The sequence below is a fragment of the Penaeus vannamei genome, chromosome 40, assembly GCF_042767895.1.
Source record: "Penaeus vannamei isolate JL-2024 chromosome 40, ASM4276789v1, whole genome shotgun sequence".
NCBI classification, from domain to species: domain Eukaryota; kingdom Metazoa; phylum Arthropoda; class Malacostraca; order Decapoda; family Penaeidae; genus Penaeus; species Penaeus vannamei.
The window spans coordinates 17,776,336-17,801,335 of NC_091588.1; the positions used below are offsets into that span (position 1 = coordinate 17,776,336).

A 25,000-nucleotide genomic window follows, 5' to 3' on the forward strand; every position below is an offset into this window, starting at 1 on the left:
TTTTTATTATAACATGGAATATTCACATTAGAATATATACAAAACTGTTATTTACACAAGTATCATGGCATTCTGTATCCTATTGCACACGTAAGGGACAACACTATCTCATTGGGGCAAGTTTGTTAAAAACACTATTTATGGCTTCCAGGTGATGGAAAGAGTATTTTTAGTTAGATACAAAAGCCACTTTGTCTTCGTCCCTTACACATACAGTTGTGACACCAACAGGTTTCCCATTTGAACTAGGTTGTCAGCAGGATTTTAAAAAATTGAATCCTCACTTTTACTGGATTTATCTTTCATATAACCAACTGAAACTGAAAGTACCTATACATGTATGAATATAAACATTTTTTTAGGAAAAATATAATTTGTTCAATACCAAGATACAGAGCAGAGTAATTTTTCATGAAATCTAATCTTATCCTTGCAACTACTACATCCTTGAGATTAAAAGAAAGAAATCTGGCCCAATATATTGTGATCATGCTAAAATGACAATGGCAAGGCACTGGTTTAGCCAGAAAATAGAACAAAGACTTACAAAAGTAAAAGATCGATATTCATACATTTCGTTTTCAGCCTATACATTCTGCTAAAACAACCTAGTACCTTTGAGCAGGGTTCTCTGTCGAATACCAGACACAAGCCTATGAACAAAAAGAATTGCCAACTCATAAAACTTGCTTTCAATTTGGTTTCTCATATCTATCCTCCCCACCACAATCAAGCAACCGTCGTAACTCGCCAAATGCTAACCCAACATTAATGGGCCTGGACTTTGAATTCCATGCAAAGAAATAAATACTGGTACCTAAAACAAACTTATATGTACACAATCACATTATCAGGGGAGCGCAACTATTCTATTCCATCGAATACTTTCTTGTTCAACATCGGTACTCTATTTTCTACACATTTAAGACTAGCATTGGGAATGCAAATAAAAAGTAAATCTAACAATACATTATTAAGGAGTGCACATATGATAGAAAAAAAATATATCTGCTAATTTACACAGAAACGAATTCATCCCAACACTACTATTGCGTGATCCCCTGAAAAGATCAATGCCAACACTTCCTTTAATCAGTCAGAAGTCGTGAACAATACGGCCTGGACTGCCTGCCACAACTTAGTCATCTTGTACGCTGGAAACGGAAGATGTGGGGAAGATTTGACACATGGCGTTATCTATTAACAGCATTGCGAATGATCAGTAACTCTCAACTTGAAACTGCACAGACGGTGTCTTATACGCACGTAGTATTAATTGTTTTACTGTGGCAGTTTGATAACTCATATTTTTCCTGCTCTGTCTAGAAAAATATGGCTTACTAAATGACGTACCCTGTTGATGTAACTGATCATATCGCCCGACAGATTTTTATGCAATATGCTTTGCACACACATTCATACTGTAGAATCATACACACCAATTAAGGAAAGGGCTTCATACCCTTTACCCTTCACTCTATACAGTAGACTCTGTTGCGGCAATGTTACTTTGCTGCGTTATACAGCTGGAGTATCTTTAGCTTGTATTCACAATGCAATACTAAGATGAAAATAAAGCAGAGTATAAATACCTCACGTAAGTTGTAGAGCTATCAGGATTATAGTAAAATAATCTGTCACTTTTACATACAAATAAGAGCTAACTACCAATAAATTGCATTGCTTCAAGAAACTGCTAAAGTATAACACTGCTAAACAAGATTTGTGCTATGTTCACCAACTAGGTCTACCATATATCTGAAATAACTGCTGTTACATAACTGTGAAAAAGATACTTTAAAAGCAAATGCTAAGTTGAAACTACAGCATTAATTCTATAGTAGTGAAGATTTTAAAAGTCTGTTGTAATATCAAGGAAATTCCGCCACAAACTCTCTGGAATTCTTACAACACCATAAAGCTTGTTTCTGCATACCAATGACAGGCTAGTTTAATTGCAGACAATTTCCTGTAAATATTACATAGTATACAGCAGTTTCTTTCATGTTGAAGTATGTATTTATACACACACAGAAGACGACACTTACTCCCTATTGTTTAATATTGTACTTTACTTGCCACTGATAGAAAATATTTAAAAATTACATACATGAAAGAGGTAAAGATATTTTTTTTGTCTTGCCATTGATCCAAATACAGGATAATGCTATAGGATCCCTAAAAGAATATCTTTCAAGAAGTATGCATCTTCAAGCCTGCAAATCTACAAAGCTATTCTTTACACCTTGTCTCTTGGGCCGCCCGGAGCATGCCTTGCAACATACTTAGAGAACCCTTGATGATATGGAACACTCTTCACTAACGCTTATTTACTGAAGCCTACAAGCCTTGAAGATGCAAGTTATCACAGATTTTCAACCGTGCCCGTGACTACGAACGAGCACACTCCGAGACATTTGTCCTGCTAGGTTGCTTAGCTGGAATCCATGAAAAATACCTAAAGCTTCACTTTCTTTCCTAAGACTAGGGAACAAGGGGCCTTGCTGCTCGGCCCACTTTTCAGTTAGAATATGCACAAATATCCCTACCGATCAGAAGATGTACGTTTGTTTCTATATGGAAAGCATTTTATAAAACGTTCTATTTGGACAAAATCTCAAAATATAAAGGACAGCCTTTCCATATCATAACAGAATAATTATACAGGATACGAACGTCCAAAAGGCATGGAAAGCACCACCACCATTATCGTATTTTGGATGCACCAAGCCACTTTACCCTCACGGTTTGTTTTATATAATTTTGTTACATACAAACATATCTGTGATACCTTTAATTTTGTTGTAGGTGTTATAAAACTACGAATTGCACTGCAAACTCTTCTGGTTCCGCAAGTCAAGCAGACATGTTACATAAATGGCAGTTTGTTGCAAGATTCAGTTCCTCGTGGAAACAGGATCAACTCTGAGGCAAAATAAAAATAACTGACTGAATACTTGGAGCAATCTGATAGATCTCAAATGAGGGCATAATACATGTAATGCATGTCGAGGGCTTTGACGATAAGGATAAGGATAAAAAAATAGAATTGAAAAGCCCACTGCTATTTTCACAGGCGACCCCGTGGTTCACGTCGAGGCAGCCGAAGAGGTAAACGTTGAGGTGCTCTCCGCTCTACAGGCCGAAGAGACTAGGCGCGTGGCTCGCCGCGGCGGAGCTCGCTTTCGGAGACTGCGAGCGGTGGCTCGGTGATTGCAAGAACATGGTGGGGACGGTGTGGTCGGTGGGGTCTCTGAGCGGGTGGTCGCGCGGGGGCCGGGTCAGCCACGGGTGCGACAGCACGTCTTGCACCGCCAGGCGTCGGGCAGGATCGCGCCGCAGTAGGGCCGTGATGAGGTGGCGCGCTCGGGAGCTCACCCACTCCGGCACCTTGAACTCGCCGCACCTGATTTTGGCGAACAGCGACGACGTGTCCGAGTCATGGAATGGATACCTGGGGAGAGAGAGCGCCGGCGTTAGACTTTGGGGCATTAAGCTTCCTTCTCTGGTATTCTTGGCATCATCCCTTCAGAATATCAACAAGATCTTCCACACGCCCACTCGTAAGGATCCACAAATATTCACTACAAACCCCACCCACTCTTCTACAAGCCCTTATCCTAGCCCTGTCCTTCGGGAGTCCTCACCTGCCGACGAGCATGGTGTAGAGCATGACGCCGAGGCCCCACATGTCGGCGGCGCGACCCGAGTACGAGGACGACGTGAGGATCTCCGGCGCGACGTAGGCGGGGCAGCCGTGCTTGTCCTGCAGCCAGTCCTCGTCGCCCACCAGGACGCTGTCCTCTAGACTCTCTAGACACACTTGCTGTCTGTTGGGAAAAGAAACACTGTTAGATTTCCATACAATAACACTCCGACAGAGATATTACTTGCTAAACTTAGTTATTTCAACTTGACTGCTAAACGAATATTGGGGAGTTGTCCTTTGCAGGCAAGTGAACAGACTGCAGTTGCGTGTTGGCGCAATATGATTTTTACCTTTCCTTTTTTATTTTAAACTCTAAGTACTAATAGGAATTATCTAATCTATATAAACATCCACGTATATTCCTTGCATAAAAAGTAAAACTACGTCACCACCCACAAAAAGTGACAGCGTTGCCCCTTTACGGCCGCAAAAATGAGCAGGAGACAAAACACTCCCTTCACACAAAATAAGTTCGGTGTCAAGGCTGCGCTGAGAGCGGCCGCCAGAGATCACTCAGGTGCCTCGGCTCACGGCACCCGACACAGGACGCCGCGGGGCGCTCCTCCAAGCCACACGCGCCACCTCGCGCCTTGAGGTGACTCGAAGGGGGAAAATACCCACAGTATATACAAACACACACATACATACACACGCGCATACAGTCACACACAACGTCACTCGGTCCGTGGAATGAGAGAAGTATTTTCTCTTTTACGTCATCCTGCAATATTTGTATGTGGGATAGCACTGTGTTGAATGCATTCCACATCCGTTCAAGGCGATAGGAGATACGAAGGAAGGGGAGGAAATGGGCTAGAAAGTCGGAAAGAACATGGTGAACAAAAGAAATAATGATAGACAGAAAAAGAAAAGGAAAGACATTATAAGAAAAAATGAATGAAAACAAGAGCAACAAAAACCGAACAAAGAAAGACAGAAAGAAAGAAAAGAAAAAAAAAAAAACAACAACAATAAGAAAACGGCAAATGTTCCCTTCCCTCTCCCCCCCCCAAAAAAAAAAAAAAAAAAAAAAACCCTCGTACCCCCACGCCTGAATCCGGCACCAGGGGCCGGGCCCACCGAGGAGCCGCCCAGCCCGCTCGCCGCCTTTCCTTTCACGTGGTACAATACGAGGGGCTGCGAGGCATTTCCTTTTATGAAACGAATCCCCGCGTGTTTGTCAACATCTCTGCCTTTGCCCAACAACTTAATCACCAAGGGGGGAGGGGGAGGAGGGAGGGATGGAGAGGGAGAGAAACAGAGAGAGAAATAGAGAGAGGGAGAGGGAGAGGTAGAGGGAGAGGGGGAGAGGAAGAGGGAGAGGGGGAGAGAGGAGAGGGAGAGGGAGAGGGGAGAGAGAGAGAGGAGAGAGAGAGGGGGAGAGAGAGAGAGAGAGAGAGAGAGAGAGAGAGAGAGAGAGAGAGAGAGAGAGAGAGAGAGAGAGAGAGAGAGAGAGAGAGAGAGAGAGAGAGAGAGAGAGAGTGTGAGAGTGAGAGAGTGAGAGTGAGAGAGAGAGTGAGAGAGAGAGTGTGAGAGAGAGAGAGAGAGAGAGAGAGAGAGAGAGAGAGAGAGAGAGAGAGAGAGAGAGAGAGAGAGAGAGAGAGAGAGAGAGAAAGAGAGATACAAAAAAAATGAGACAAAAAGACAGAGAGACAGAAAGAGAGGGAGAGACTGCCAGTCCAACCCTTCCACCACGAGAGCGAATCCCCCTCAAAATCGCCACGCTGTCCAGCCCTAATCGAATCCCCCCCCCACCCCCCCGCCATGCATGCACCCCACACACGCACACACACACACACGTCCTCCGCCCCCCCGCCCCCCGCCGCGCGCTGGGCTGCAACGTGCAACAGCGCCTGCGCCGAAGCAACTCGAGGACTGTGATGCATTTCCTTCCAATTTCTCAAGCTGTTGATCAACCCGAGAACAAAGACGAAACGAGGTGTGGCGGCCGGCGTTCTGGGCGGCAGCTGGGCTGTGTGTTTGGTTCATTCATTCAAATTCTTTTCTTACTATTATCATGATCATTATTGCTATGATCATTATTATCATCGTTATCGTTATCGTTATCGTCATCATCATCATCTTTATCATGATCATTATCACTATCGCTCTCCTAACCACTATTGTGAAGACTATTACGAGTCCCACACTCATTCCACTCCCCGATCAGAGAGCGCAGCGACATAATCTCTCGAACGTAATCGACATCTACACCGAGGACCCCCCCCCCCCCCACCCGCTTGGAAAAGGAGCGACATTCTTCCTCCCGAAAACTTTTCCTTTTCCCTCCTTCAGAACTCGAGTATTTCCTCGGGCGCCGTGATGCGGGCTCGGGGAGGGAGGAACGCACACGTCCAAATAAGGCACGGCGGAGGAAAAAGAAGTAGAAGAGGAGGGAAAGGAAGAAGAGAAGAAAATGAACAACATCCGAATCACGCAATACGTCAACATCCGCGTCGGGGGAAGGAGGGGGCAGTGGCGCGGGGGAGGAGGGGGGCAGAGCTCCGTGTCGCAACGTGACGTCACCTTGGCAGGGTGGCCGTGACATCCATCTACTGCGTAATGGCAACGGTTATGTGTTGCAAATTTCCCCGGTGCCCCCCCCCTCCCCTCCCCGGCGTCCGTCCGGGCCGCAGCGCCGATCCCCTCCGGCGATTTCTAGGTTACGGCGCGAGTTTCTCATCCGCGCAGCCCGGGAGGCCTGGCGGCCCCGCACCGCAGCCACGCAATGAGCTGGGCTTTCCATGGCTTCGCCATTTATTGCCTCCGTCGTCATGGCATTCATCATTCGTCAGTTTTATCACTGGCATATCAATCATGACCTTCATTAATATGGTTGCTTTCGTCATTATACCCGGTTTGTTTGACTTCCGTCTCCGACGCCAAAATCTCTCGGATTTCCCCGCGTCGCGAGAAGGATAATAAAAGGATAAACCCCAAAGCCGCCCACTCGGAGTCCGGCCGAGGGCGGGCCTCGCTGACGGACGCGTGGAGTCCACCCAATCATACGAGTGACAGCCAGCGTGACCGACAGCCAGATCGTGTACCTAACCAATGACAAAATAACGCACCTCGTGACAAACCGCAAGACACCGATTCCCCCATCAACCGCACGCCCACCCTCCCTGGTGGGCTGGCTCCCCCTCCCCCCTCTTCCCCCTACCCCACCCCGCCCGCAAGTTCCAGTGTGCAGGCTCACCCCTCCCCACCCCCGCCCCATCCAGCAAGAGCTACGAGGTCTCACAAGCGAATCGTCGTCGTCGGCGTCGCCAGCGAGAAAGCCACGAGACGCCTCACGCGGAGCGACCTCGCCGGTGTCACGGCGCCAACTCTCGTATATCTAAACTACGTCAGCCGCTGCAACAGCTGTTCCAGAAAGGCTGATTCTGCTGACAATGCCACGCTGTACTGAGAGAGGGTGGGGAGTGGGAGGGGGGAGGAAGCGAAAGCGAGAGGGAGGGGAAGGGAGGGAGAGAATAGTGGGGAGGAGAAGGGAAACAAAAGAGGGGGGGCAGGAGGCAGTGAAAGCGAGGCAAGGGGAAAGGCTAGCGGAAGAAAGGGTGGAGGCGACGACAGGCATAAGCTTCCCCTGGTTCCCCCTGGTTCCCCCTGGGTCCCCCTGGGTCCCCCTGGGTCTCCGCTGACGTGTCCCCTTGTGAAACGGCGCTTCGCCTCGGGAAGAGCCTCTCCCGTGGCGTAACTGAAGGTATTATGATTTTGTGTGACGGTGTCTAAGGCGTTGCATTTTTTTTTTACCAGAGGCTATATAATTTTTTGTAATAACTTTGGAATGAGTGAGATATATAAAGAGAGAAAATAAAAAAAGAAGAGAATAAGAGAAGAGAGCGAGCAGAAGCAGAGACCATATGACAAGAGCAGAAAACAGAGCGAACGGCAACAGAGAAGAAGCACAAAGGCCGAAGCAGGAAAAAACACACAAACGCACAAACACGCACGCGCCAAATCTACCAGCAATCATTCTCCAGACACATACCCCCCCTCCCCCGCCCTCCTCACCCTCATGGCCCCGCCGCCGTCTTTCCAGACCCCCCCCCCCTCTCGCCCTTCCCTTGGGGGCCACAACAGGTCACACAATATCGACGTTCCCCTGACACGCCTCTTTGCACCTGTAGGCCCTCCTTCCCTCTCTCCCCCGTGCCCTTCCCCCTCCTTACCCTCTCTCACTCCCCTCGCCCTTCTCTTTTCCCCTCTTTCCTCATGTTTTCCTTTGTTCTTCCTTCTCCCTTGTACCTTTTACTTTCTCCCTTCTTCCTTCTACCCTTTCCTCCTCCTCCTCCTGCTACCAGCTACGTTTCCCTTCCCTCTTCTCCTCTCTCCCCCTCCCTCTAGGAGCTCTCCCCACGTGACCTACATAGTGCCATTTGAAAAAGTCGCGACCATCAAGTGTCCCAACCCACATACGACCAGTAACGACCCTCGTGCATCCACGCACGAGGCGTTCAGTTTCCTTCGGGCGGGGCTTTCATTTGCGTTCAGTGACGAGCAATGGGCAGACTGGCATCCTATTGTTCAGTCTACCTACTCCCTTTATCTATCCATCCATCTGCTTCCTCCGACTCTCCATCTACTCGCTCTATCTGTACAGCTATCTCCCGGCCCGTTGATCTACCGTTCGCATCCACCCCAAGCACGTCAAGTCCAACAAACCTTGCCAAGCCGCTCACACAATCCACGCACCGCAAGCGACACTCCAAACACACGCGCTCTCTCCCCTGCTTGCTCCCCGCGCCACGTCCTTATTTATCGCACTTATCGCCCTCCTAGTGTTTATCTTATCCCCCCCCCCGGGCCCGCTCGAAGGAGGGGTAGGGACGTCTCGATCAGCGCGCGCGAGGATTTCCGAGGAGTTACGACACAGCGGATGTAGGTGTCGTTGGTGTGAGCGGGTGAGTAACAGGTCTCTACGTACATGTGTAAGGGGGATGTGGACACGTGTGCGTATGATGTGTTAGAGGGCTGTGAATGGCATAGTTTCGACGACGAAGCACCCGGGTCGGTAATAAGGGTTGTTTTGGTTGACTGTAATTTCCATCATCGTCACTACTTTCGTGTCTAATGATCCTAATTCGTCAGTCGAGCATCCCGCGCCAGCTCGGCGACAGCATGCCATTGAAAGGACACGTCCCGAGGCGCGGCGAGCGAGCGAGTCTGGTGCACGCGTCCTTCCCCCAGACCTCCATGACAGGCATGCATGCTGGGAGGCGGTCATGTGCGGCTCCGAAGGCAACGGAGGCACTGGCGAGAGAAGTAGGGGCTGGTGACAATACTCCCCCCCCCCCTCCTATCCTCCCTCCTCCCTCTTCCCTGTGACGATATTCTCACTCGTCACTGCGAGCACGACCCCCCTCCCTCCGCCGCCCCGTCCCCTCCGTCCCCGACCCCCCCCCCCCGTAACATCCAGGTTAAGGTTACCGATGGGGTGTGACGGCCACGGGACACCGGGAGCCGTGGCGAACAGTGTCGAGGTGAGGGGCGGCGGCGACAGCCAGCCAGGCATGCACGCTCGCCCGGCGCGCTCCTTCGCGCTCTCGCCCGCTTGCTTGTGACATTTCGCTCACAATAGAGTATTTACGTGCGCGTGTGATGGTTGCGACACGCCCGCGCGGGCTTGCTCCACGCCGCCGCACGGCCTCTAAATGCGTCATTATGTGCGGGCTGAGAGGGGCGGGGTGGCGCTCCCGCAAGGAGACGCTGGTGGCGGATCCTTAGGCCTTTGCCACCGCGCCCTGCCCTGGGTACAGATGCCACGGCTCCGCGAGAAGGAATTCCGGCGGCGCGAGCCACGCAGCGCGAGCGGCGAGGTGGGAGCGGCGGCGGCGGCGGCGGCAGAGGAGCGGAGTGACTGAGAATCCTTATGTAGGTGAAGGTTGGCGGCTGACACCGAGGCCGCGCGTCCGCTCCACCATACCGCATCTATAACAACTTACCGCCGGAGACAAGGTTAATGCTCACCGCTCACTCGGCCGTCGCTGCGCGCGCGCTCCCGGCGCAGCGTTGCATCTCGGGGGTAATGCTACTGCAGGCGTTGCGTCGCCAGCCATCGCCAGCCGACGCACGGGCGGGGATCACAGGCGTCCTCCTCCTGCACCTTCCTCCTCCTCCTCCTCCTGTACTTCTTACCGTCTCCATCTCCAGCTCCTCCTGCACCCCCCCCCCGCCCCTGTGCGCCGTGTCACCTTCCTCGGACGCCTCCTTGCAGCTGAACTTTCCCTCGCGCGCGGCGGTGCGCGCGGGCTCTCGCGTTCCTCTGCTGCTCCTGGAGTTTAGTGGAGAATGTCTCATGGCGGTGAGCGGGGCGCAGGGGCAGCGGCCCAGGATTTCTCCATCTGATGGCGGTGGCGGATAATGGCTGCTGCTGTTGTCAGTGTTGCTGGCGACGACGATATGGTGTGATAAAGGAAGCCTCTCCCGGATTCCTGGCGGGGAAACCTCCACGCCTCCCTTGAACCAGCTGCCCCGAACAGCAACGCCCTTCTGTCACCCATCGCGCCCTCCCCTCCCCTGCCTTCCCTCCCTCCCTCCACCCTTTTCCTTTTCCACGAGTGTGTCGCAAGCTTCCCTTTTTGCATCACTCTCAAACACACCCTGGCTGACACTGCCGCGCACTCTCTCCAATTACATTTGCACGCTTCGGATAACTACGCTGATGAAATGCTGGCTCACCTGTCTCCACCTGTCCTATGCACCCTTCGGAGACCTCTCCCTCTCTCTTTCCCTTTCTCTCTGTCTCTCGCTCTCCCTTTCTGTCTGCCAGCCCCTGTCTCCCCCCCCCCCTCCCCCTCCCCCATAGCGAGAGGCCAGGGCAAGATGTCGCTCACATCTGCAAGTTGAAGAGAAAAAAAGAGTCGAGGCAATAAAGGTGGAGAATGCCCCCCCCCCCTTTCGCGAGGATTCCAGCCCCCTCCCTTCGCCGCTCCTCCCGACCTCGGCCTTCTCCCCTCTCCCTTCTCCCTTTCCCCTCTCCTTCCTCCCTCCCGTCCCGTGCGCCGGGTCGTCCCAGCGCTCGTCCGGGCGCGTGGGCCTCCCCGCCGCCGCCCAAACGGGTTTTCGCGATAGGATTCAATAAATTCAAGGGGAGGCCACGGCAGCCATAATTACAATTGCGACAACCGCGCCAAGTCTGCGTTTCATCACCGACCCCTGCCACCGTCACCAGCGCCGACTGCCAGCGAGACAAGAACGCCCTTACAGCCGCCCTGCACACGGGCCAGAGTCGCATGCGAGCGCCGACACACGCGTCCCGCCGCGAGTCGGCCGATTTCCGACCTTGTGCACCCCGGCTATAAAGGCGCTGTTACCTGTCCGATTCCTTCGTATTGCACCTCACATATGAAATCGTTTGAGAAATAGTATCGGCAGTGTAATATCAAGAAAAAAAAAGTCGACAAAGAAAGTTTTGTAAAGCTAAAGGAGGGTGGAAACAGATACAAACACACCTGCTTCATCCGCACTTTATTTAGACTTTCTATCATTTTCTCTCGACTGCTTAGTCACTCGACTGAAAAATGGAAAGGGGGGAGGGGTCAGAGAGTGGGTTTTCAGCGTGTACACCTGCTGGACGCTAGCAGAAGCAGGCGTGCATAGCAAAAGCTGCAGGGAGAATCACGACTTCCTGGAAAGGGAAAACGTAACAAGAAAAAAGAAAAAAAAAATCAACACACACACACACAGAGGAGAGGAATTTAGGCTCACGTAAAAAGAGTAAAACCGTCACCATACGAACCCAAGACCCGCGATAAACTGTAACTGGGGGGGGGGGCGCAGAAGCGAAGGCGTCGAAAGGAACAGGGTTCAGACGAGAAAGGAGAAGCAGGGGGAAGGGGGAGGGGAGAATCAACAGGGAGGGAGGTCAGCGGGTACGCATGCTCAAAGCAAAAGAGGGGGGAGGGGGAGAGAGAGAGAGAGAGAGAGAGAGAGAGAGAGAGAGAGAGAGAGAGAGAGAGAGAGAGAGAGAGAGAGAGAGAGAGAGAGAGAGAGAGAGAGAGAGAGAGAGAGAGAAAGAAAGAAAAAAGGGAGAGAACGAGAGAGATAAATCAGACTAAGGAGAGTGCGAGAACAATAAAAAAAAAAAAAAAAAGTGAGAAAGAGAAAGAGAGACAGACAAATCAGACTAGAAAGAGAGAGTGCGAGACCGAGAAAGAAAATAAAAGAGAGAGAGAGAGAGAGAGAGGGAGAGAGAGAGAGAGAGAGAGAGAGAGAGAGAGAGAGAGAGAGAGAGAGAGAGAGAGAGGAGAAAAAAAACGCCCAGAACTGGAACAAGAACAGTGAGACAGTGACTTGTCAACTGGAGAGAGAAGAGGTTAGGGAAGGAGTCTATTGTGTGAATTGACAAGCTGCACAGATGCGGCGAATCGTGTAAAAGGGGACATGAGAAAACAACAACATAAAAGAAAGAGATGACGAGAAAAGAAATGAAAAGAAAAATGCTGTGCGTGTGTATATGCGCTTGAATGTTTTTATTTTTATTTTTTTTTTTTTTTTGTGTATAAAAGTGGGTCGACAACAGAGACGCGTAAAGAGAGAGGAGAGGGGAGAGGGGAGAGGGGAGAGAGGAGAGAGGAGAGAGGAGAGAGGAGAGAGGAGAGGAGAGGAGAGGAGAGGAGAGGAGAGGAGAGGAGAGAGAGAGGAGAGGAGAGAGGAGAGAGGAGAGAGAGGAGAGAGGGAGAGAGAGAGAGAGAGAGAGAGAGAGAGAGAGAGAGAGAGAGAGAGAGAGAGAGAGAGAGAGAGAGAGAGAGAGAGAGAGAGAGAGAGAGAGAGAGAGAGAGAGAGAGAGAGAGAGGAATAGATAGATGGAGAGAGAGAGGAATAGATAGATAGATAGTGAGAGAGAAAAAGAAAGAGAAAGATAAAGATAAAGAGAGTGTGGGGGGGCAGAGCGAGAATGAGAGACGCATAAAAACACGAGATAAGAGAGAGAAAAAAGAGAGAGAGAGAGAGAGGGGGGGGGGGGGGCAGAGCAAGAATGAAAGACACATAAAGACAAGAGATAAGATAGAGAAAAAAACTCCCCCTCCCCCATGCCCCGAGTGCGTTCACACAGGTGCCCCGAGGCCGCCCCTGCAACGCAATCAGGAAGAGGCGACACGGCGAGTAGCGGGACCGAAGGAGGACGAAGGAGATCGGGAAGGACTCCGGCGGCTAGGAGTGGCTCACGCCCTCTCCTTCGGCGCAGCAGGAAGACTGGGAGGAGGAGGGACGCAGCAGGAAGACTGGGAGGAGGAGGGACGCAGCAGGAAGACTGGGAGGAGGAGGGACGCAGCAGGAAGACTGGGAGGAGGAGGGACGCAGCAGGAAGACTAGCAGGAGTGCAGCAGGAAGACTGGGAGGAGGAGGGACGCAGCAGGAAGACTAGCAGGAGTGCAGCAGGATGCGGTTTAGCCCAGGAGATCGGATCAAAGAGAAAATTGGGAGAGAAGAAGGGGGGGCAAGGAGGGAGGAAGCAGAGAAAATGAAAGTGAGAGAATGAGAGTAAGAGTAAGAATGAGAGAGACGGATTGACAGATTGATATAGAGAGAGTGAAAGAGATAAACAGACAAATAGATAGAGAGAAAGACAAAAGAGAAAAAAAACAGAAATCAAGACCGAAAAAGAAAGAATCTCAACAAAAAGAAAGAAAGAAAGAAAGCGCAAAAAAACAACCTTCAAAATTCAAAGAGAATGAGAGAGAGAGAGACAGACAGACAGACAGCAACAGCAAGACCCCAACAGAACCCAGTCGAGAGGCACAAAGCCAGGCGCAGGAGAACGCAGCATCCCTAAATGCTAATGAACTCTGCGCACTAATGAGATTCCTTTCGTTGCAACTCGAGCCTCTGCACGCTAAACCACCGCCAAAAAATGCAAGCAATTCAATATGGCTTTTACCTGCGCGTGTCTGTCTGTCTGTCTCTTTCTCTCGCCCGCATGGGATCTTACCTGGAAAGAGAAGAAAATAAAATGTTAATGTGGGTGCAAGGGCAAGATTATGGAGAAGAAAGATAAATGAAAGAAAGGAAGAAAGAAAAAAATATATACAAAGAGAGAGAGAGAGAGAGAGAGAGAGAGAGAGAGAGAGAGAGAGAGAGAGAGAGAGAGAGAGAGAGAGAGAGAGAGAGAGAGTGAGAGAGAAAGAAAGAAAGAAAGAAAGAAAGAAAGAAAGAAAGAAAGAAAGAAAGAAAGAAAGAAAGAAAGAGAGAGAAAGAAAGAAAGAGAAAGAAAGAAAGAGAAAGAAAGAGAGAGAAAGAAAACAAAAGAAAAAAGAAAGAAACAAAGAAAGAAAACTCTACCCCACCCAAAACCACACAAACAAGACGAACAAACGCACAAACAGACAGCCCCCAAAGGTACATCATCAGCAAATCGAAGCGCTAACAAGGCAGCGGATGTTGGCGACGTATTACGCAATCAAGGCGGCCCTAATTGCGAGCGAAGGTCGCCCGAGCGCTGCGGCGAGGGCACGGGAGGGGGGACCAGGGCGAGCCGAGGGGAACGGGGGGGGGGGGAGAGAGATAAGGGAGGAAAAGGGAGGACCAGGGCGAGCCGAGGGGAACGGGGGAGGAGGGATAAGGGAGGAAAAGGGAGGACCAGGGCGAGCCGAGGGAAACGGGGGAGGAGAGATAAGGGAGGAAAAGGGAGGTAAGGGTGAGAGCCGAGGAGAAACGGGGGAGGAGAGATAAGGGAGGAAAAGGGAGAACCACGGCGAGCCGAAGAGAAACGGGGAGAGGAGAGATAAGGGAGGAAAAGGGAGGACCAGCGCGAGCCGAGGGGAAACGGGGGAGGAGAGATGGGGGAGGAGAGATAAGGGAGGAAAAGGGAGGACCAGCGCGAGCCGAGGGAAACGGAGGAGGAGAGATAAGGGAGGAAAAAGGAGGTAAGGTTGAGAGCCGAGAAGAAACGGGGGGAGGAGAGATAATGGAGGGAAAGGGAGGTAAGGGTGAGAGCCGAGGAGAAACGGGGGGAGGAGAGATAAGGGAGGAAAAGGGAGGTAAGGGTGAGAGCCGAGGAGAAACGGGGAGAGGAGAGATAAGGGAGGAAAAAGGAGGTAAGGGTGAGAGCCGAGGAGAAATGGGGAGAGGAGAGATAAGGAAGGAAAAAGGAGGTAAGGGTAAGAGCCGAGGAGAAACGGGGAGAGGAGAGATAAGGAAGGAAAACGGAGGTAAGGGTGAGAGCCGAGGAGAAACGGGGAGAGGAGAGATAATGGAGGGCATGGGAGGTAAGGGTGAGAGCCGAGGAGAAACGGGGGGAGGAGAGATAATGGAGGGCATGGGAGGTAAGGGTGAGAGGAGAGAAAAGAAGGGGAAAGGAGAGAAAAGAGGAGAGGAGAGAGAGAAAGGAGAAATAGAACGAGAGAGGAGAAATGAAACCAAAGAGGGAGGGGGTGACAGAGAAGAGAAATGATACAAGAGAAGAAAGCAAAGAATTGAAAAGAGAGAGAAAAAACGGGAAAAGAAGAAGGGAAAAGAAAAGAGAAAATAGAAAAGCCAGACTTAAAATAGCAACAGCGCTTAAAAGGGCAAATGCACGTTACATTTCACGCAAGGCAGGGCGATACGGGGTGGGGTGGGGGTGGGGGTGGGGTAAGGCAGTGCTGCAGTTAAATGTGTTTCTACGGGATTCATTGAGAGGAAGAAAGGAAAGGGGGCAATAGAGGAAGAAGATAAGGAGAAGAAGAGGAAGACGAGGAAGAGGGCGACGTGGAGGAGGAAACAGGAAGATGAGAAGATGAAGTAGAAGAAGCAGAGAAAAGTGGGGACGTGGAAAGAGAAAGAGAAAGAAAGTGAGAGAAAGAACAAGAGAAAGAGAAAGAAAGTGAGAGAAAGAGCGAGAGCGAATCGCGACCGCGGAGCCTGCCCCGGCGCCGCCTTCCTCGCCTTCCCGCACCTTTGACCTTCCGGATCGCTCCCTGCGCCGCCGCCATCAATGATGCAACGGCCTGTCGCTCGGACGCCATCGCCGCCGCCCCCTTCATCTCCCTAGTCCTTCCTCCTCCTCTCCCTTCCTCATTCGCTCTTCCACTTTCTCCCTCCTTGCTACCCGCCCTCCGCCCCTCCCTCCCCTTTCCCTCCTTCGGGGGAAAGGGGCTTAACTCCCTGCAGTCCAGCCTGTCCCTCACTCCCCATGTCTCTGGAAACAAAAAATCACAAAAAACGGAAAAAAAAACTGCAGAAATACGGAAGAAACAACAAACAACTATCGAAGATCCATAAAGAAAAACAGATAGCCAGAGATAGCTAAAGCACTGGAGTAACACACCGATAATAACAATAATCAGTCAATCATAATAACCATAATAACAGCACGCGAATGCACAAAGGCCGAGGATAAGAAACACAGTTCTCTTTTAGCCATTTAAACTCTCTAATAAAACCTAAATAAATCCCGGCAGAACGCTCTTCATCAGGCACCTTATTGCCTGCCGTGTCATGCAATAAACTTAAATGAACTTAATCAAATACTGAACGTTAGTACAAGGTACTGTGGCATGATCAAAGGCCAGAAGTCGACACAAATGATAGCAGTAATCACGACGGCAACAAATATAATGATTTAGATGCCGATGCCAGCACTTAAAACTCTATAAAGTTAATAGGGGATCACATTAAACGCTAAAATATTAATCACAACAAATCTATGACACTTCAAGGGAACGAAAATACACACACACACAAAGAAAAGAGAAAGAGAGAAAGAAAGAGACAGGGAGGGAGAGAGAGAAGGAGGGAGGGGGAGGAAGAGCGAGAGCGAGAGCGAGAGCGAGAGCGAGAGCGAGAGAGAGAGCGAGAGCGAGAGCGAGAGCGAGAGAGAGCGAGAGTGAGAGAAATAGAGAGAGAGAGAAAGCGAAAGAGAGAGAGAGAGAGAGAAAGCGAGAGAGAGAGAGAGAGAGAGAGAGCGAGAGTGAGAGCGAGAGACAGAGAGAGAGAGAGAGAGAGAGAGAGAGAGAGAGAGAGAGAGAGAGAGAGAGAGAGAGAGAGAGAGAGAGAGAGAGAGAGAGAGAGAGAGAGAGAGAGCCGCAAAGACAGAAACACATACACATACGCACATTAACGTAATTTTCCCATAATAGTTACACAAACTACGGAAATATCGCAGCCACGGGAGGAAATACTTCTTAAGGTTTATTTATGACTCGCGAGGGGGAAGGCGTACCTAAATGTACACACACACACATGGCCAGGGATGCATACATACGTACATACACATGTGATACACAGAAATCCACACACATTCAATACACTTACCGAATGCGTATACACTAATTACCCTCGCAATGAAATGGGTGCACATTAATTGCACAATAAATACACTCGCGCACACGCACGCACGCCAAAGAGCAATCTCCTTCTCTACACCGCAAAGTCCTGCTCGCGTGCATCCTCACTACAGTCTCCCTCTCCCTTCGCCCAGCTGTGGGAAATGCCTCTTGACACAGTGCCACACAAGGGCCATTCCGCCGCCCCGCTCCGCCCCGCCCCGCCCCACACGTCCTTGTTGCGTGGGCAGTGCAGTGCCACGTCCCTGCGAGGGCCTTCCCTTTCTCGCTTGCGGGACCGAGTGGGGTGTTCAGGTTTTGTTCTCTTTCGCTTTTCTCTTCTCTCTCTCAACCTCCATCCTCGCTTCTCTTCCTTCTCCTACCCTCTCCTCTCCTATTCCGTTCGCCCTCTCCATTTCTCTCTATGTTCCTCTCTTCTTCATCTCTCACCCTCTCCATTTTTCTCGATTTGCTCTCCCTTTCCTTCTCTCTCTTTTTCCTCTCTCACCCTCGACCATTTCTCTCAATTTCCTTCTCTATTCCGCACCCTATCCCTTTCCTTCTCTCACCCTCTCAATTTCTCTCGATTTTCTCCTCTTTTCTTCCCCTACTCCCTCTCCCTCTCCTTCTCTCACCCTCTCAATTTCTTTCGATTTTCTCCTCTTTTCTTCCCCTACTCCCTCTCCCTCTCCTTCTCTTACCCTCTCAATTTCCCTCGATTTCCCCCCTTTTCCCCTCTCCCACACCCTCCCCTCCCCCCGAGAGCTAGTCCGGCCCCCCTCGCGGCGCGGCGGGCGTCAAAGCCGACGGGAAATCGCAGCGGAGAGGGCGGGAGAGCTGGGTCGGGAGGGGGGGGGGGCGGACTCCATGGGAAGTTGAAAATGTGGAACGATCGAAGGGAGGTGGGTGGGCAGGGGGCAGGGGGTGGTGGGGTGTGTGGTGGGAGGAGGGGGATGAAGATCTGAGCGTTGGGGGTGCGGGGTATGGGCGTCAGGGAGAAGGGGTATGGGCGTCAGGGAGAAGGGGTATGGGCGTCAGGGAGAAGGGGTATGGGCGTCAGGGAGAAGGGGTATGGGCGTCAGGGAGAAGGGGTATGGGCGTCAGGGAGAAGGGGTATGGGCGTCGGGGTATAAGCGATATGGGTATAAATGTAGTCCCGAAATATACATAAATATCTTTCTTCTCCCCTTTCGCTTACAGGGCAATGATGATAATCCTATTCTCTCATCATTTCTTTTCTATAAGTAACGAATTACTTATTACTGTTACTAAATTCCTTCTCGCTCATCTTTATCGCCGCGGAATTGATAAATCTAAACGCAAAACTCTCACAATAAAACACAACAAAATAAAATAGAGAGAAAAAGCAAACAAATAAATAAATAAAATACAAAGATAGGAAGAAGAAAAAGAAAGAAAAATCATAAAAACAAGACAGACCAAAAATGCACAGCCCTCCTTCCCCCGAGCGCGAGCGACGGAAATGGAAACCCCGTGATTTAATCAGAGTCAAAAGAGAGCAACCATCCCCGGCAGGACCTAGGAGTCTAAGGCCATAAATCCTGCTGGAAGATTAAATAAAATCCCCCCCCCCCCGTCACATTCCCCTCCACACCCCGGCAACATGGCTCGATCCTGCCAGTGACTCAGGAACTGGTCCCCTTCCTCCTCCCCCCCCCTTCCCTGTCCCCAACCCCCCTAGGAGGTTCCAAGGGGAATAAAGGGGGGAGGTTGATAGCAAGTGGAGTGAGGGATAGAGGAGGAGGGGGGGGGGGGTGTCCAGGGTCACCCGAGCTCATATGTCGGTGTCGTCACCCAGGCGACGCCCCCCCCCTCCCCCTCCCCTTCCGCTGACTAGGACCATCACATTCATATCTGATACTCGTGTGTCTTGCATGTGGTTAACACACTATCCGCGCTCTCTTCCTTCCCTTCCCTCCCTCCCTTCCACTAACGCTCACTTCCCTTCCTCCCGCTGCCCTCCCACACACCCTATTTTCCCGTCCTTCCCTCCTCAGCTCTGGCTATCCATTCGCCCTCTCCCTCTTCTCCCTCTTCTCCTTCCTCTCCCTCTTCTCCTCCCTGCCTATCCACAGGTCCCGGCGGACGACCGGTGACTTTTTGCGTCCCGATCAAAGGTGGCCGCAGCGGGTCCGTCCCGTCCGGGGCCGCGTTTCCCAGCGGAGCAGCGGGTCACGGCAGACGTGTGCGCGAGGGCATGCGGGGAGGGGAGACGAGGGGACCGGGAGGAGAGAAGAGGGGAGGAGAAGAAGAAGAAGAAGAAGAAGAAGAAGGAGAAGAAGAAGAAGAAGAAGAAGAAGAAGAAGAAGAAGAAGAAGACGAAGAAGAAGAAGAAGGAGAAGAGAGAGAGAGAGAGAGAGAGAGAGAGACAGACAGAGAGAGAGAGAGAGAGAGAGAGAGAGAGAGAGAGAGAGAGAGAGAGAGAGAGAGAAAGGGATGGGAGGGGAGAGGGAGAGGAAAAGAGGGGATGGGATGGAAGAGGAGAGGGAAAGGAAGAGAGTTGAGGGGAGGGGAAGGTGGTGGAGTAGGACTATGCCTCTGACCGAGAAGGGAGGGGGGAGGGGGCCACTTGCAACGTCTGCAGCGCCAGTGAGAGCTTGTTGTGTTGCAGGCGGAACTAGGACAATGGCGGTGGTTTGCAGATGCCATTATGAAAATCCGACCTGAGAAGGGGAGCCCCCCCCCCCGCCAGGACAGGACGGGGGGGGCAGGAGGAGGAGAGAAGGGGGAGAAGGGGTAGGGGAAGGGGAAGGGGAAGGGGAAGGGGGAAAGGGAGAAAGGGGAGAGAAGGGGAGTGGGAGGGGGTGGCTAAGTGCATTCCCAGGCGTACCGAGGGAATGCACTTAGGAGTCCTTTCAGAGACTCGACATACTGGCGACGAAGGTGAGGGAGGGAGAGGGAGGGAGAAACAGAGGCAGGGAGGGAAAGGGAGAGGGAGAAAGAAATAGTGAAGGAGAGAAGAAAGGATAAACTGATTGATAAAATGAATGAATGAAAGAAGAGCGGGAGAAGGGGTTAGGGAGAAAAGGGTGTGAGCAAGAGAAAACAGACAAGGAAGATTCTCACCGACAGAACCAAGAAACGTCAGAGAAAAGAAGAGAGAAAAAGAAAACGACTCCCCCTCCCCCCCGAAAAAATGAATCTTAACCAACCGAAGAGAGACGCGCTCGAGCCACCGCCGCCGTCGCCCACCGGAGGCACGAGCACGAAGCGACGGACGACCCCAAGGAAATGAAACGAGACGACCAGGACGACACTCGAAGCGACTCGCACGACTGGGATGGGGAAACACCTGTCGCCTCCCCCCAAACCCCACCCCCATCCCCTCCCTCTCCCTCTAGATCGTGGTCTGGGGCTGCTTCTTTTCCAGTCCCGAACGGACGACGCAGAAAGAGAGAGAGAAGGAGAGGATAGATAGATGGATAGAGACAGCAAGAGCGAGCGAGCGAGCGAGAGAGAGAGAGAGAGAGAGAGAGAGAGAGAGAGAGAGAGAGAGAGAGAGAGAGAGAGAGAGAGAGAGAGAGAGAGAGAGAGAGAGAGAGAGAGAGAGAGAGAGAGAGAGAGAGAGAGAGAGAGAGAGAGAGAGAGAGAGAGAAAGAGAGACAGACAGAGAGCGAAAACACGAAAGACAGAGCAAGAGAAAAAACACGAAAGACACACAGACAGAGACAACACGGAAGACAGACAGAAAGAGCGAAAACACGAAAGACACAGAGAGAAAGAAAGAGAGACAGAGAGAAAGAATAAAAGCGAGAGAGGCGACCGCGTCTGAGCCCTGGCGTTACGCAACGGTAAATAACCTGTAGATTCATTGTGGTTCAGATATCAACCAGCTAGAGACAAACCTGTTCCCCGAGTACGTCTACGTCATCGCAGTGTTCGCTTACTCCCGCAAAAAAAGTGGAGAGAAAGAGAAAGATGATAAAAGAAGGAAGAGGAAGAAACAAGAAGAAAAGACAAAATGTGGAGAGAGAGAGAGACAGATGATAAAAGAGGGAAGGGGAAGGGGAAGAGGAAGAGGAAGAGCAGAGCAGAGAAGAAAAATGAAAAAAAATGTGAAGAGAAAGAGAAAGAAGGAAGAAGAAAAGAAAAGGAAAAAATGGAGAGAGAGAGAGAAAGGTGATAAAAGAGGGAAGAGGAAGAAAAGGAAGATTGTGCGACAGGACGAATTCCTGCTAAAACGTTGAGAAAGAGAAATAGGGAAGGGGAAGAAAAGAAAAGGAAAAAAAAGTGGAGAGAAAGAGAAAGATGATAACAGAGGGAAGATGAAGGTAAGAGGATTGCGTTGACAGGACGAATGCCTTCGAAGGCCTCGCAGCGGGGTCCGTGTCCCGGGCGAGGGAGGGAAAGGCGAACGCTGGCGACAGTTTGCAGCGAGCGATGGAGGGTGTGATCGCTTGTGCACCCCTTCGATTTCTCTTTCTTTCTCTCTTTCTATTTTTTTCTCCCTCTCTTTCTATTTTGTCTCTCTCTCTCTTTCTATTTTCTCTTTCTCTCTCTCTCTTCATATTTTTTTTCTCTCTCCTCCTCTCACTCTTTCTCACTCTCCCTCCCTCTCTCCCTCACCTCTCTCCCCCCTCCTCTCGCCATCCGAGGTCACCAAAGGCTTCCAGTCGAGCCAGAAATAACGCACAAGCTCCCTCCAGACAAAAGGTCGAGCGAGGTCAGCGCCGGCAATGAGGGCCGAGCACTTAAACAGATGGTGGTGGAAGGGACCCGCCGCCGCCTTGACACGGCCGCCGCGCTGACAACACCTCGCGCTGTCACATGGGGAGGGGAGCGGGAGGGGGAAGGAATGGGGGTGGAGAGGGAAGGGGGTGGATGGGGGAAGCCGGGTGAAGAGACGGGAGAGGAAGGACGAGGGAGGGGAAGAGAAGAGAAGAGAAGAAGAAGAGAAGAAGAAGAGAAGAGAAGAGAAGAGAAGAGAAGAGAAGAGAGGAGAGGAAGGTAGGCCGGGAAGGGAAGCTAAGAGCAAAGGAAGGGGTGGAGAGAAGAGGAGGGTGAGATGGAGGGAGGGGAGAGGAGGGAGAGGAGGAGAGGAACGTGTGTCCACTCGAACCCTCTCCTCCCAACAACGATACGAGTGAAGGGGATGACTCGCGATGGGGAAGGGGAGTGGGAGGGTAGGGGGTAGGGGGCGGGGAGAGGGGAAGAGGGGGAAGGGGGAAGACTAGCAATAATGACTGCAGCCGTTTGTGGCGACAAAAAGAGGAGAGAGGAGGAAAAGAGCGACGATAAGAAAGGAGGGCGAAGAGAAAACAGGAAAAGAAACAGAGAAGGGGGGAGGGGGAGAAGGGAGAGAAAATTCAATGGGGAGAAACTAAAATCAGGAAGAGAGTGGCCAAGTGCAGGCGAAATAGAAGAAAAAGAAGAAAGAGAAGAAAAGGAGAAGAAGATGACCACCAGGCCGAGGGAGGAAGCTGATCCCGGAGGCGAGGCCGGGCCGCGGGCGCCCCGGGGCGGGCGGGCGGCTCACGTGCCCAACTCACGGGACACCTGCGCCCTTCCCCCGCCCCTCGCCCCCTGGCATCGCCGATACCCAAAGAGTACCACGGCCCATGAACGAGCACTTAGGTAAACTTTCTCTTTCTGTTCTGATGTGCTCCGAAGCCCAAGGTGCACAGTTCTGTTCTGTTCCTCCCGCCGTTCCACGCGTCATGGAACGGAGGTCGAATTCTATGGGTGTGAAGGGACGCTACGGGGAGGGGTGAGGAGGGGAGGGGGCGGAGGGCGGGCGGCCGGCCCCATCTGCCCCACGAGACAAGTCACACGACGGCAGGGCGTTCGGAGACAAGCAGAGGACATTTCGCTATTGTTTTTGCGGTCACATTGGCGCACGAGCGGAGTGCCCAGGCCTTGGGCGACCGCGTCCCCCTCCGCCGCTGCGTGCCGTCCGCACCGGCGCCTTTCTCTTTCCCCCTCTCTCTTCCTTTCTCTCGCTTGTTTCCTTGTTTCTTCTCCCTCTCCTCGTCGCCTTTTCCCCCGTGTGTCTGTCTGTCTCTAACGCACTTCCTCCATTCCTACATTTCTCGCACCCTCTCCCTCTCTCTTACGCTCCCCCTCAACTTTCTCCCCCTCCTCCTATCGCCTCTCCCCTTTTCCTCATTAACGCCCCCCCCCCCGAGAGGCCGCAGAAGTGCCGCTGTGTTGACAATCCTCAGCGATGTATCACTCGAACCTCACGTGGCCCCCGCCGCCGCCGCCGCCGGGAGGGAGGGAGGTTGCACAAGACGCCCCTGGGGTCATACGTGACATTATCCTCGGGTTTCCAATAACAGGTGAGACTTACCGGGTGTCTCTCTCTCACTCTCCCTCTCTGTCTTTCTCTCTTTCTCTCTCTCTCTCTCTCTCTCTCTCTCTCTCTGTCTTTCTTTCTCTCTCTCTCTCTCTCTCTCCGGTTCTTAGTCATTCACTCGTTGTTTTTGTGTCTGTGCTCTTTCGTGCTCTCTGTTTGTGTATCTGTTTTCTTTCTACCCCTCGCACACTTCTCTCTCTCTTCACTGCCGTCTTTCTCCTTCAGTCTCTTTTTCCTTCCCCTCCTTTCTCTCAACTAATCTCTACCTCCCTCCCTCCCTCCCTCCCTCCTTCTCTCTCTCTCTCTCTTTCCTTCTGCTCCCCTTCCCTCCTTTACTATTCCTTCTGCCTTAGGAGAACACCACGGAACTGCGGGATCGGATCGCGGGTCACCTGACATGGGTTGCGCCCCGGTTGCTATTGTCTGGAGGCCCCGTGTTGCAATCGCTGCCACTGCGCGCAGGGGAGGTACCGCGGCAGGGAAGGAGGGAGGGGAGGGAAGGAGGGAGGGATCAGGGGAAGGAAGTAGGAGGAAAAGAAGGGATCGCGGGGCGGGAGGGAGGGAAGGAAGGAAGGAGGGAAGGAAGGAAGGAGGGAGGGATCAGGAGAAGGAAGCAGGAGGAAAAGGAGGGGGGGAGGAGCCAAAGGGAGGAAGAGCGGAGGAAAGGGAAAGACTGGATCCAAAAGCACCAAATAAAGTAAAAAAAAAGAAAAGAAAAGAATAGAAAAGAAAAGAAAGATTAAGAAAAGTAGAAACTCGGGAGAGAGAAAGAAAGCAGGAGTTGGAGAGGAAGGGATGACAAGGAGGGGGAAAAAAGGGGGGTTGGAAGCAGGAGACAAGAGGAAAACAGGGACATGGAAGTAGGGCAGCACCTCCTTCCCTCCCCCCTCCCCTCCGTGACAGCCAGAATAAAGAAAAGAAAAGAAAAAAATAAATAAAACACCATATATCCTTCAAACCTCCGCGTTTTCCCAGCCATCGCGTCGGCAAAGGGCAGAAGACGGCGCAGGAGGCGTGCGCGTCGAACGGAAGGTCAGTCATCTGCTAAGAAGCCTTCCAGGAGACACTCGACGACCTCCTCTTCCTCCGGGCCGTGTATTGAAATATTGAGCAGCGACTCCGCAGAGTTCCGAGGCGGGCAGAGGGAGAGGGCGCGGCGCGTGGAACAGGGCCCGAAAGGGAGAGAGGGAGAAAGAGATGGAATAGGAAAAAAATGGTAGATAGATAGATAGATGGAGAGAGAGATTGAGAGAGATTGACAGAGATAGATAGATAGATAGATAGAGAAAAGTGTGAGAAAGAGACTGAGATTTAGAGATTTAGAGATTCAGAGATTCAGAGAGAGAGAGAGAGAGAGAGAGAGAGAGAGAGAGGGAGAGGGAGAGGGAGAGGGAGAGGGAGAGAGGGAGAGGGAGAGGGAGAGGGAGAGGAGAGAGAGAGAGAGAGAGAGAGAGAGAGAGAGAGAGAGAGAGAGATAGAGAGAGAGAGAGAGAGAGAGAGAGAGAGAGAGAGGTGAGAAGCGAGAGGCCTGACCCACACGGCACTCCAGCCAGCCAGCCTGCCAGCCTGGCGCACATCCAGCTGTGAGTGATCTCGGCCTCTTCCTCTCCCCCCTCCTCCCTCCCTCCTCCCCCCAGCTCTTACACCAGGCTACAAGCCCCCACACTCTAGCACACGTGATGAGTGCGAGAAAAAAAAATCAGGCTCTCACTAATGTTTTCTATC

At 51.6% G+C, this 25,000-nt stretch overlaps 1 protein-coding gene across 1 annotated transcript in view; it reads right to left on the bottom strand.

The window, feature by feature from the left end:
- The window catches only part of trbl (tribbles pseudokinase 2), a 90,354-nt gene that overhangs the window by 11 nt on the left and 65,343 nt on the right, over window positions 1-25,000 (bottom strand). The window contains exons 4-5 of the mRNA XM_027370796.2: window positions 3,648-3,830; window positions 1-3,454 (exon numbers count right to left, since the gene is read on the bottom strand). The exon at window positions 1-3,454 is cut by the window's left edge and continues 11 nt beyond it. Of these exons, the coding sequence (XP_027226597.2) occupies window positions 3,136-3,454; window positions 3,648-3,830 (502 nt within the window). The 3' untranslated portion in view covers window positions 1-3,135. The remainder of the gene's footprint in view (window positions 3,455-3,647; window positions 3,831-25,000) is intronic.